Consider the following 13,079-nt stretch of genomic DNA (forward strand, 5'->3'; position numbering starts at 1 on the left):
TTGCTTTACAAAAGACAGCCTTTACTTTTCATCGCCTTGCTCGGCAAGGGGGTGTGGGGAGGACTGTCTCAGAAGATGCAGGTACAGCCTACGGCGATGGTCTCCATGACCGCGCGCTGGCGGCAGGGCCCGGGGCGTGGTGGCGGCGGGCAGAGGCGGCGACGCACAGGCACCTGGCTGAACACGGGCACGCTCACCATGCTGCGGTCCTCCTGCATGGTGAAGGGGTTCACGCAGCCCAGACACAAGCACTGCGCCTCTGGCAGGTCTGCAGGAATGCGGCCGGGGTCATGGTTGATGCTGTGGGAACGCAGGAGAGAGCACAGGGCAGAAAGAAGGACAATCGCGGGAAGGACAAACCGACACCCACCACCACGCCCCTGCCTTTCCTGGCCCAGGTTTCAGCACAGCAAGCATGTGCCATGTGGAGGACAGGCAGTGAACTTGTGGGCCCGCAGCCCTGGAGCTTGTTAGAAATGCAGAACCTCCCCCTACCCTAGACCTCCTGAATCAGAGCCTGCATACTCATAAGATCCCCGAGAAGGTCAAGGGCACAGCAAAGTAGAAGCCTGGCTTCAGAGGGTCTTTATAGACCCTTTCAGTTGCCACATTCAAGGTATGGGAGCCACTAGCAACATGGGGCTGTTCGAGCTTAAAATAATCAAAACTAGCTCCTCAGAGACACTGGCCACATTCTACGCGCCCAGGAGCCGCATGAGGCTAGTGGCTACCACGTTGGACTTTACACTGTCACAGAAAGTTCTATGAACATACTGTTCTAGTCTCAAGATATAAATTATGTGGCTAAAAGTCTTTGGCCTGGGTTCGTGAGTGAGAACCCCTCAGGGTCAGTCTTTTTCTTTATTATTTAATCAGCACACATACACGTGGCCCCTTCTGTGTGCCAGGTGCTGTGCTGGGAAGTGGAGCTACAACCAAGGTAAGACACCACTGCTGTCCCCCAAGGGCAGCGGGTCTTGATTCCCAAGCCCAGCAGTGTATCCTAACCATGTGGAGATGTAGAAAATGCCACTTGCTGGGCCTCATCCCTGGAGATTATGATTGGATGGGGCATGAGAATCCTTAGATGATTCTGATACAGGCACTGGGATGGTCCCATCTAGCGTGAGAGATGGATGTGCACACAGCCAACTCAGCACTGCCTGAAAGTACTGTAACTAGCGGTGTGTACAAGGCAGTCCGAGCTGGAGGACATGGCATTAGGGGAAGGCCTTTCAGGCCCTTCACTGGAGACTTGGAGAGCACAACATCAGAGCCCGGCATAGATGTCTCGTTCCATAACAAGTCAGTGAAGTAGATAACTACTATCACCTCCACGTATAGTTGAGGAATCTGAGGCTCAGAGAGGCTAAGCAACTTGCCCAAAGCCACACAGTCAGTAAAAGGCAGAGCCAGGATGCAAACCTAAGCCTCTGAATCCAAGGTCTTCAGTCTTGATAGGGAGAGTGGGAAGGGCATCCCCTGCAACCCCCAACACAAAGCTTTCCCACGGTTGCCTGGCCTAGCCTACCTGTAGCCCCAGGGTGACAGGCTCCTCTTGTTGGACAGCCACAGTTGCAGGTCGACCTCGCACTTCCTCCTGGCCGGCTCGGAGCTGTTCCTCAGCTGGGCCACCATCTCCCCCAGGTTCCTCTCATATTCCTCCATGCGGGCATAGGGCTTTGCCCGGGACACCAGGTCCAGCGGCAACTGGTGAGGCCCAGGGGCCAGGGTCCCAGGCCGCCCTGGCCCCTTTCTCTTGCCTTTGGGGTTCCTGGGCTGGCCCAGCCCCAGGAAGATGGAGATGGTGAGAAGGAACAGCTGGGGAGGAAGGCCACAAGTCAAAGGTGGGAGAGACAGGTCACTGCCTAGGCCAAGACTCAGGGCACAAGGAAGGAGGAGGGAAGAAGAAAGGCCTCTAGGGGAGCCACCTGTCAAGCCCTGGCCTGGCCCCACCAGCCCGCCAGACCTGCACTGCTACATGTATGTGCCGCGTCCATCACTAAATCCTGCTGCACCTCTTAAAACCTCCCCACCCATCCCCTTCTCTACCTGCACCAACCTGTCACTTCCCCGGACAGCTCAGCAGCCTCCTACCTGGTACTGCGTATCTCCCCATCTCCTCCTGACTCCTTCCGATCAGTTCTCCACACCTGCCCAATGATGGGTTGGAATGCCAACCTACTAATATCACCTCCCCAGGCCAGACCTCTGCTGTATTCTCCCTCCTCAAATCACACCTGGTTTCCTCTTGCACCCATGCTTCAGCCTCAGGCCTTCTCTCGAACCTTCCTCTCCTCGCACAAGGACTTCACACAGGCTGCTTCCTACAGTCACCCCACATGTCTTGGCTCCAGTGTTACTTCCTTAGGGAGGCCTCTGTGGACCTTCTTGGGCTCTCAGCACCCCCATGCCTCCTTCACAACTGCCGTCTTCCAGTGTACGTGTGCTCCTTTCACAAGTCAGGCCCCCACTAAACACAGGCTCCGTGACAGCCAGTGCTCTATCCATTTCCACATATTGCCTTGTCCCCCATGTTTGCACGGTACTGGGCACTTAGGTATTCAGTGAACATTTGCTGAGTGAATGAATGCCTGTCAGCACCCCTGCCCGTCTGTAGCTTGCAGTCTGGCAAGGAAAACAGATGGTGGACAAGAAACAAGCATCTAAGCCTCGCTAGCAGCAGAGTGGGGATGGGGCCACACAGCGGGCAGTCAGAGACAAGCAGGGCCACCCGCTTAGCCTGGTGGCAGTGGGGTGGGCTTGCAAAGCCTTTCTGGGGAAGGGGGCATGACTGATGAGGTTTGAAGAATAAGACAGAGGCAGATGTGGGCAGAGGGAGCCTAAAAATGGTATAGAGGTGGGGGAGGGAACCATGTGAGAGGAAGTTTCAGTGGCTTAAAACTTTGCTGAAAGGAAACGGTGGGGCTGAAATAGAGTGGACAGGAGATGAGGGCAGATGAAGTTGGTGATGTGTGCAGGTCATGGCCAAAGACCCCTGATTAACTCCATGACACTGGTTCTCCGCTCCTCCAACCCCCAACCATCTGCCTTCCCGACTCCTTGTCCACCCCCACCCGCTGCTGTCCACCCCTCCCTGCACAACAAGCAGCATCAGGAAAGCCTCTCATTCACATGGGAGAGGACCTGGGTGCCCAGCAGAATGCAGACTCCAGAACTGGAGTCTGGAGAGGAGGAAGCTGGGAAAGGAGGACCAGGACTTGGGTGGTCAGAAGGGAGAAGACTCCAAAGGGGACTTCATCTCCTTCCTGAGCCTAGCCAGGCTCCTACCTGCCCTGTACCCCTCACCCCGCCATCCACATGGCCCGTGCTGATCTCTCCTGCCTACCCAGCCAGTCTTGACCCTTGCAAACAAGTTTCAGCAGAGCCCCTCTTGGTAGAACCATTTCTTGGCACCAAATCCATGACAGATTCAAGTCATTGGTACAGAAAGACATCTCCCTAACAATAGGCTTTCTCATCTGAGCTGCTCACATGGCATTCTTAAACCCTGGCTCTCCACTCAGAGAAATTCAGAAGAGAACCCGTCTCCCTCCATCCCTTTATAGATGGGAAACAGAGAAACAGAAGGACCTGCCCAAAGTCACACAGCCTGGATCTCAGGACAGAGAGACTCTGGAAAAACCCCGATAACTGAGATTGCCAAGATCTCCTCAGTTGCCTTTGGCCTGAAAGGGCCTTGGTGCAGTGGGGCTGCGCCCAGCTCAGGAGCCGGAGCCGCTGGCCATGGCTGCAGGCTCTGAGACCAGTCTCTGTTTCTCTCTCATCCTGGGGGACAGGACAGAGGGAGAACTCGCCTCTGCAGATTCCAAGCCAAACAGAGGTGGCTATTAATCAATGGAGAAGAAGTAAAAAAAACACTCAGGCCCTAAAAAGGAGTGGGGGTGGGGTGGGGAATCGCCACGTACCAGGTTATGCGGCCAGTCCATCCCTCGAGCCAGGCGATCAGCCTGCAGCTGCCGCCCGCCTGGAACCCCAGATGCCTCCGCCACGAGAATGGCAGCAACAGGACTCAGCGCAGCAATTATAGCTCGTCAGGGGGCTGCCGGGGGAGTGGGTGGGTGGGCTCGTCATCGCCTGGGAACCTTGGGCTCCCAGCTGGCGGGCCTGGCGCGGTGGCAGGCGGTGAGGGGCGTGGGGGCAAGCCAGGAGCCGGGCTGAGGTGCCCAGGGGCTGTTGACTGAGGGACAATGCCCTGTGTGTCTGGTGGGGCTCTGGCGGGTGGCACCTCCGCCTGTGGCCTGCGGCCGGCCGCCCAGCCAGCACCCACAGGGCTACCTAAGACAATCAGCTTCGTTAGTTTGGGGGATGGCAAGGGGGCGAGGGTGGAGGAGGGACAGGCTGTCCGTTGGTCAGGACAGCAAATGTCCTTGGAGCACACTGGCCAGGAGCAGGACACAGGCCCCATCTCCCAGGGAGACAGCCTCAGGCACCCCAGCCTCAGCCAGCCCCAGGTAAGCTCAGAGGCCCTTGGCACCCCCATAGCTCCCAGGCAGGGAAACTGAGGCCAGAGTGAAGAAGGGACTTGTCTAGGATTATACAGTGAGTGAGGGATGCCAGAGCCGGGATTCATACCTGGTCTCCGGGCAGGGCTATATCCACCCCCAGTGTTGCTTTTCTTGGCATATTTTCTGCACGGTTCAAGCCTGCTATGAACATGTTTCTGAATCTGTGTGCTCTCACGAGAGCCAAGTCCATGAGGTCCGTGAGGACTTGATGGTGGGTTGTCCTGGGCTTCCAGATGCAATGCTCCCCCTCATGTAGAGAAGCTCTCCACTCCAAGGGCCTGTCCCTGCGTGGCTGCTTGTGACTTCCATCCTCTCTCAGCCTCAGTTTCCTTCTCTGTAAAATGGGAGCCGTGCCCATGAATCAGTGGTGGCCTGGCCCATTTCTGCTGGAAATCTTTCTGAGTCTCATTTCCCCTGTGTCTAGAACAACCTCTAGGGGTTATTACTAGGAGTAAGGGAAATAAGCCACATTAAACAGCTGACATAGTGCCTGGTGTGTAGCATGTGCTCAATAAACATAGCTGTTTATTATGAAGACTATCACCATACAATAATGGTGAAATTGTTCTTGGGAACATTCAGTTCAGTTCAGTTCAGTCACTCAGTCATGTCCGACTCTTTGTGACCCCATGAATCACAGCACGCCAGGCCTCCCTGTCCATCACCAACTCCCAGAGTTCACCCAAACTTCTGTCCATCGAGTCGGTGATGCCATCCAGCCATCTCATCCTCGGTCGTCCCCTTCTCCTCCTGCCCCCAATCCCTCCCAGCATCAGAGTCTTTTCCAATGAGTCAACTCTTCACATGAGGTGGCCAAAGTACTGGAGTTTCAGCTTTAGCATCAGTCCTTCCAATGAACTTCCAGGGTTGATCTCCTTCAGAATGGACTGGTTGGATCTCCTTGCAGTCCAAGGGACTCTCAAGAGTCTTCTCCAGCACCACAGTTCAAAAGCATCAATTCTTGCTGTTCTATTTAGCATTAGAGCAAGCACAGTTCTCATGGCCCAGACAACTCTCCTTTCTACCTCTTTGGGCCCACCCTCCTGGCTGAGAGCTTTGGACCTCACAGCCTCTGGCCAAAATTTCATGAGCTTAGGTAACCCCAGGGTCCTCTTGTCTAGGAATCATGTGCTGGATGGACCTGGTCTGGGTCTCTCCCCTCAAGTGAGCAGCCCAGCTGAATGTGAGCAAGCGAGCTCCCCTGAGGAGGAGGTAAAAGGGGGTGTGAAGAGCACAGGGGAGGGACACAGAGAGCAGGCTTCAGGACTACACCGTCCTGTTGGGGCCACTCTTGGCCATTTACAGGAATCGCCGAGGGGAAGAACGCAGGGTGCAAGGCGCTCCTGAATGTCACAAGATTAATCTGTCCGGGGCAGGTTTCCACAGCATAACTGAGAAGCTGGCTGAGGCTCGAGCTCATGAGAGATACCACCATATTTGGTCAAATACTAGACAGGGCTCTATTCTATCACTGGAAACTCCAGAGGGAGGGGGACTCTGAAAATACCTCCTCAAGCAACAAAGGCCCCCAGTCCCACCCCAGGCTGCCCCAGCCCCAACACCACTGTCCTTTGGACGTGTGAAACAGCCAGCATGAGGAGGCAAAGGATGAGGGCAAGCTGGTTGTAACCTGTGCAGCCTTCTTGCTGCCCTTCTGATGTTGCTGCTGGTAGGGTCCCACAGACATGCAGCCGGGGGCCCCCTCCCTGCATCCACAGAAAGGGAGAAATTAAAAGATGGGGATTGGGCTACAAGGGGGCTCCTCAGTTTCTCAGGACCCCTGAAACCACCACACTCTTCTTCCCTGCCAGCAACACACACTGCGGGCTTCCATCTCCCAAAGACAGGGCTTGGCTGCCTCAGCTTCCAACTTCACAGATTCCAGGGTCCTGGCCCCAGAGTTCTAATGAGGCAGTCCCAGAAATCTGCACCTTACCCAGGCCCCAGTCAGGGAACTACAGGGCTCCTCACCCATCACCTGCCCCATCACCATTCTACCACAGGAAGACCAAGGCCCAGGGAGGGACAGGCCTTACCCAAACTCACACAGCATGTTGGTGCAAAGCTGAGTAAGGCTGGTTCAAGCACAATTTATTCTCCTAATTCTTAAGCAGGGGGCCTGGATTCAGTCCCTGGTCAGGGAACTAGATCCCACATGCTACAACTAAGGGTTCGCGTGCTACAACTGAAGATCCCATGTGCCACAACCAAGACCTAATACAGGCAAATAAATAAATTCAAGTATTTTTTTAAAAGACAGAGAACCTAGAAGCCAGGCCAGTCCTTCTGGTGGCCCCAGAGAGAGGAGGGGGATCTGTGGATACTTAAGCAGGTACAGTGAGGAGTCAAGGATGGACCCAGTCACCATCATTGGGTTTCCCATTCCTGGGCCAGTTCAAGCCAGGAAGCAGGCCCGTTCTTCCAACTTTGGTTTCTAGAAACCACTGAGAGGTCATCAGACCTGAAGGGTATCCTGAGGATGAACCCTGCCTGACCACTGAGGGACCTTCCCCTGCAGGTCAGAGCCAGGCCTGAAGGAGGCATGATAACAGAGACCCCACAGAGACCCCTTAGGTCTTTTCTCACAGTCAGTGATCAATACAGGGGAATGAGGGAAGGGCTACATGGGCTGGAGAGCAAGGGGCAGGAAATGGTTGTGCTCAGAGCTACCAGGTCCCTCAGAGGCCGCCCAGCTAGAAGCAGTTCTGTACTCACCGCCAGGTGGCACCACCAGAAAGCCAGATGTCCCAGAGGAGCAGGCAAACCCTGGCAGAACTTTGACGCCAGCCACTTCTTTTCCCTGGATGAAAACAAGGGAACCAGGTAAGTAAAAGACTTGTGCCTACCCATGGCCGCCGGAGCAACCCTAGCGTTGATGAGGACCAGTGCCCGGGACACCTTCCAGATCAGAGTAGGAACTGTATGACACACAACCAGCCAGGAGTGAGGGGGCAGGGGCTGGGTGGTAGCTTCTGTCTGCTGTGTGAGTGACTGCCTTTACTTGGAGCACCTACCATGTGTTAGGCCCTAGGCCTCTGGCACTAGGACAACGTAATCTTCAGGAAAACAATAAGTAATAATAGCTGCTGCTTAATTCTACTTACTCAGACTACCTGCATGCATGCATGCTCAGCTGCTCAGTCTCGTCCAACTCCTGCAACCCCATGGACAGTAGCCCATCAGGCTCCTCAGTCCATGGGATTTCCCAGGCAAGAATACTGGAGTGGGTTGCCATTTCTTCCTCCACTTAGACCACCTAGTACAGTGAGAAGTCTCATGTGCATTGTTATTTGTGGTTGTTTGTTTTAAAAAATCTTTTGGCCACACTGCTCAACATATGGGATCTTAGTCTGCCGACCAGGGATTGAACCTGCACCTTCTGCATTGGAAGCATGGAGTCTTAACCCCTGGACTGCCAGGGAAGTACCACATGCACTGCTTCATTAAATCCTCCCAACCACCCTGTGGTGAGGTCTTAATTTTATCCCGAATCTACAGATGGGGAAACTGAGGCTCAGAGAGCCCAAAGTCACAGAGGATTCAAAGCAAATTTGATTCTGAGAGGGATATCACAGTCAGCAAGGAGGCAGGAATGTCCAACTGGTCAGCTGGTCACTGAGGAGGGTCTATGCTTGCCTCAGCCACACCTTGACATCGTCAAACCAGATCCTGCATGTTGGGGCAGTCACTGAACCCAAGCCCAAACAGAGTCCTCATAGAGATGTAAGAGTTCCCAGGCTGTGGGTCTGGCACCCAGCAATATTCCTGGCTCATAGTAGGCATTCACTAAATACCTGATGCATTCAATCCAAACAGCTATATATATGTGACACATGGTGGTAATGCTGGGGTGGAGCATGGGAGGCCAGAGCAGCAGGGAACCAGAGAAGGAGATGCAGCCCAGGAGGTCAGAGTTCAGACTCCAGAGGTTGACAGACCTGAGTTTTAATCCTGCCTCTGCCACTTCAGAGCTGTGTAATCTCAGGAAAGTTACTTGACATCTCTGAACTTAGTTTCTCATGCACAGTGGAGATAATAGTAACTTGGCTCTCAGTGGATGGTTGTGGGGATCAAACGAGATAATGCATGTTATAGCCCTTAGCAGAGCACCTGACAAAAGTAAGCCCTCAATCAGTGGCAGCTGCAATTGTCACTGTGATTGTTAAAACAAGTTTTGACTTGGGCCTTCCAAAGAATGCTTCTGGGGACCTCCCTGGTGGTCCAGGGGCTAAGACTTCACCCTCCCAATGCAGGGGGCCCAGGTTTGATTCCAGGCCAGGGAATTAGATCCCACATGCTGCAACTAAGAGTTTGCATGCTGCAACCAAAGATCCCACATGCCACAATTAAGACCTGGTGCAGCTAAATGCATAATTTTTTTTTCTAAAAAAGATTGCTACCTAGGATGTTCCTGGGTAGGAAGGGCATTGTGATAGGGGGACAAGGATAGAACCAGCAGAAGAATGTAGCAGTCCCTGTTCCCTGTGGGCCCACCCTGGAGCCTTGGCTGAGCCAGGAAGGCCTGTGGGATTCAGTGTAGAGATTTGCCCAAGTTGACCCAGTAAGGTCAGGGGAGGCAGGAGGAGACTAGCAGGCGCCTCTGCTGCAAGATGGAGGGGGCTGTGGCCAAGAGGGCGCATCCTCCACTGGAGGTCTTGGCTCTCCTGCCGAGCTGCCCACCCCATCCCCCACCCTCTCGGGGTAGGAGTTCTTCTCCCAGGCCCATATTTGCACAAATGCCTCCCTCACTGCTCGCTTCAGGGCCCCAGCCAAGAGGCACTATTTTAAGCTCCCTGGACGGGAACGCTGTTGGTGGGAACAGACCCAGCCAGAAAGCTCCCAGTTCTCAAAAAAGGGCAAGGCCTGGGTGAATGGGCGGCCACTGGGATATGCAGAAGGCCCACCAAGTCCACATGACCCTCTGCCCAGGCCAGGAGCCAATGCCTCCGTTTCCAGAGGCAGTCAAGGAAACATGAGTGGAGGCGGGGTAGAATTCTAAGAGTGGGCTTGTGCTCTGGGACTGGGTGGCCGAGGCCACTCTTCCACCCAGGATCCAGCCTTGAAAATGTCAAGTTTGTGTTTCTGGGTTGCAGATTGACACTGAGGAATATCTTATGTTAGCCTTTACTAGTTTAAGAACTCCTTTTAAAGCATCTTTGCTGGACACCTCCAGTGTAGGGCAATCATTTGTCTCTGAGATTGCACATCCCACTCTTTGGAGCTTTAGTTGTTGAAAATAACTGTGATAAAGGTTTTGTCTTTCATTATTCTTCAGTCCCCTCCTATCATGCAATAGGGTGTAGTGGCAATTGCAGACTTCAGAACTGGTGCTTGAACACTTGCTCTGCCGCGTCCATTTTTTTTTCTAACTTCAATGAGCCTCAGTTGCCTCATACGGTTGTTAAAATGGCTTTATCATAAAAATTATGATTGGCCCAGCATATAATAGATAAGATTTGGCTAGTTTGGGTTGCTTTTATAGTAATGTGATTGGTTTGTGTGTGACTGGTTTGTTGTATGGATGTTTTTGTGGTATGTGTGCTATTTTTGCTTTTTGATCATGAATAACCAGTATAGGTTAATATTTAAAGCATAGACTTTGAACTATAGCAACTGCATCCCAGCCCCACCACAAAATAGCTGAGTCACCTCAGGCAAGTAACCTAACTCTTCTGAGCCTGTGTCCTCCTTGAAAGGAGGGAAAATTTAATGGGAAAACGTACCTAAAGCACCTGGCACAGTGTGGGCTCAGTGAATGGCCGTGCTACACGTTATTCTGAGCTGTGCTCAATCAGGTCACACCAAACAATTCCAGAAGCACTTCCTTCTAGAAAGTTTCAGCTGCCAGAGTGCCGGTAACAGCATGGACTGCCCTGGGAAAGAGTGAGCTCCCCATCCGAGGTGTTTTAGTGGAGGCCAGAAGACCAGTTGTGAGGGAAATTCAAGAAAAAGAGAGAGTTGGGCTCTTTAAGCTTTATAAGTTCCCTTCTAGCCCAGAGAGGTCGAGTCTGACGTCTGAGGCCTCAGGCCCCCATGCGGGGCCGTCCTGCCTGCCTCTACTTGCCCAGACTGAGACAGGAAGGAGCCCAAGGCGGCCTGTGAAGGATGTGGAATAAACAGCCTGTCCTCAGGGCAGATGGAGGCGCCGGGCCCCCTGCCCACCAGCATATCCTCCCCTCAGTCCCAGGGGATGTTTATACTCTGGTCAGAGTTAACAGGACGTCTGGACTTACAAAATCCAGAGTTCTGATTTCCTCCCCCACCAACTGTCAGCCCCTCCTCTTGCTGGGTGGGTCTGCACCTATTTGGGGTGGGAAGCCCCATCCTCTAGGGGAAGCAGGAAAAGGGTGAGAAATGTTCTCTTCAGTCCCCCAGAGCCTGGACCCCAGAGGCGGAGGGAGCTTGTGCTGTGGGGGATGAGCAGAGAAGGCGGTGGTGTCTCACAGCTGCTTATGGGAGAGGAGTCCTGGGAGGGAGAGACAGGGGGAGGGGGGACACTTCCCTTGCAGCTTGGGTTCAAAGACCTGCTCCCCCCAACACAGCTAATAGTGGATGGTACTCACCAAAGTCTGACTTACATATTGGTTTCAGCTACTGGCTCGGATAGTGCTGTTTTTGTCGCCCAGGTTTTGGAGTATACCTGCACGACCGCAAATTTGTGGATGGGGTCTTGCCTGTGGGTGTTTTGTTTCAATATTGATTTGAAGAGTCATCAGGCGGAAGCTTCTTGCAGGCCTTGGACACACCTTATTCATAAGTGTTTCTCAAGCTCCTGACTCTGGTGTCTGGGCCTCGCTGTGACCAGGGCAGGATCTGCTGAAAAAAGAGAGAAACCCTAAGGCTACTCACTATGCACCACTTGAGGGACAGGCAGAGACTTCAAGATCCCTCACCTTCACTCTTTAGCAAGGAGCCCTGATGGCCACAGCCAAGGCTTCTGTCCCCACCCTGCCTCCCCCGACCAGAAAACAGCCTGCAAAACTTGCAGGCTCTTAGAGCTGCAGTGAACTCAACCCAGGCCCCCCAACAGAAGCTCATCCCTGTGGTCTGAGCCTCTTGGGAGACGATATTGAGAAGACGCACCAAGTGGGGGTTTACACAGCTTGTCTGGGAGGCTCTGTAAGTTTCTAGGAGCTGTGACCTTCAAGGTAGGAGCAAGGAAGAGCCTTAAAAAGTCTTGAGAAGGGTTTGTTCCCTTCATTTAACACATATCTACTGAGCACCAACTATGTACCAGGCATTGTTCTAGGCACTGGGTGTACAGCAGTGAACAGTTAAAACAGTTCCTGAGCTCATATTCTTTTAGAGGATGGTAGAGGTAACAGTATCAACATTTTAGGACAAGCCTGTGACTTAGGGTCTTGCTGGGCCCCTCTCTTCTCAGTCCCCTGTACCTCTTGTATCCGTGGGAACTCCTGCATCTCCTGGGAAGCCCATGACCTCAGCCCTCAGGGCATGTGGAGGAAGGTACAGTGTCTCCAGAATGTGAAATCTTGCCAAATTTCCATTGGAAGGTCAGTTCTCATAAATACTATATTTGTGGGGAAAGAGGAAGAAGTGCCTAGCATGGAATCTATTTCCAAAGTCTGGTTCCCAGGAAAGAAGCCACAATCCATTCTTCTGCTGTTGGAAGACAGCTCCAAGGTTTCTGACCCTGGGAGACGGAGGTGGTCCAGCCCTAGCACCCAGGCAGATGCTGTAGTTGTGCTAGTGATGACAGTGATACCTCTCTTACACTGGTCACACTCTACAGTTTACTAAGCACATTTATATCTGTGACTTTATTTATTTCTGGCATCAATCCTATGTAAATGTAAGATTTTCACAGGAGCTCTCGTAAGTAGGCAGAACAGTGAGAATTCAGATTTTTCCCTAAGATCTCTGCTTAATTACCCTACTGTGCTATCTGAAATGCTCATTTCCAAGTTAACACAGATGACTGAAAACACCAGAAGCTAGACTTCTACATTTAACAGGAGGTTATACATTAAAAGAACAAAAAGAAAAAAAAAAAAGAAAGAAAAAAGATTTTCACAGGAGTTGAAACTGAGGCCCAGGGAAGGGAAATAACCTGCCCATGTTCGTATAGTAGGTAAAGGGTGGCAGAGCTTGAGATGAAAGGCTGGGCTCCCAAAGCCACTTTTGACCCCCACCCAACCCTAACGTTCGCCCCAGTTAGGGAATGAGCATTGTATGCAGGCTGTGGTTAGAAGTGGGCAACCTGTCGTTAGGCAGTTCACACAGAGCACCAAAGCCATCCAGATCATTTCTGACACAGCCTGGCTATGCTCTACGGACAAACCTACATTCGAGGGAAATGTGTCTGAAGAGAGGGCTCAGTGCCCAAGGGATATGTTTTCTGAGTCAGCGCTGGAAAGAGTTCAAAGGTCAGGCTAACCGTGATCTCCATCCATCCTACCCCCCACCTCCACATTGTGTGCTCTTGGAAAACACTGGTTTGGGCTCTTCAGTCACGGACATAACTATGTCCATAATTTTTTGTCTTCCATATTGGGATTCCTTTGCATTCTATCTTATTATCTCAACCAC

General features: G+C 52.7%; 1 protein-coding gene across 3 annotated transcripts in view; it reads right to left on the reverse strand.

The window, feature by feature from the left end:
- Positions 1 to 13,079, reverse strand: part of IL17B (interleukin 17B) — a 26,620-nt gene continuing 13,541 nt past the window's right edge. Inside the window, exons 3-7 of one of the 3 annotated variants that reach the window (XM_042250653.2) lie at positions 11,108 to 11,342; positions 7,245 to 7,329; positions 4,597 to 4,863; positions 1,532 to 1,821; positions 1 to 300 (exon numbers count right to left, since the gene is read on the reverse strand). In XM_042250653.2, the coding sequence (XP_042106587.1) occupies positions 69 to 300; positions 1,532 to 1,821; positions 4,597 to 4,863; positions 7,245 to 7,329; positions 11,108 to 11,109 (876 nt within the window). In that variant the 5' untranslated portion in view covers positions 11,110 to 11,342 and the 3' untranslated portion in view covers positions 1 to 68. Of the gene's footprint in view, positions 301 to 1,531; positions 1,822 to 3,929; positions 4,023 to 4,596; positions 4,864 to 7,244; positions 7,330 to 11,107; positions 11,343 to 13,079 lie in introns of those variants that run through there. The other 2 variants (XM_042250654.2, XM_004008957.5) reach the window with 2 other exon arrangements.

The sequence above is a fragment of the Ovis aries genome, chromosome 5 (genome assembly GCF_016772045.2).
Source record: "Ovis aries strain OAR_USU_Benz2616 breed Rambouillet chromosome 5, ARS-UI_Ramb_v3.0, whole genome shotgun sequence".
Taxonomy (NCBI): domain Eukaryota; kingdom Metazoa; phylum Chordata; class Mammalia; order Artiodactyla; family Bovidae; genus Ovis; species Ovis aries.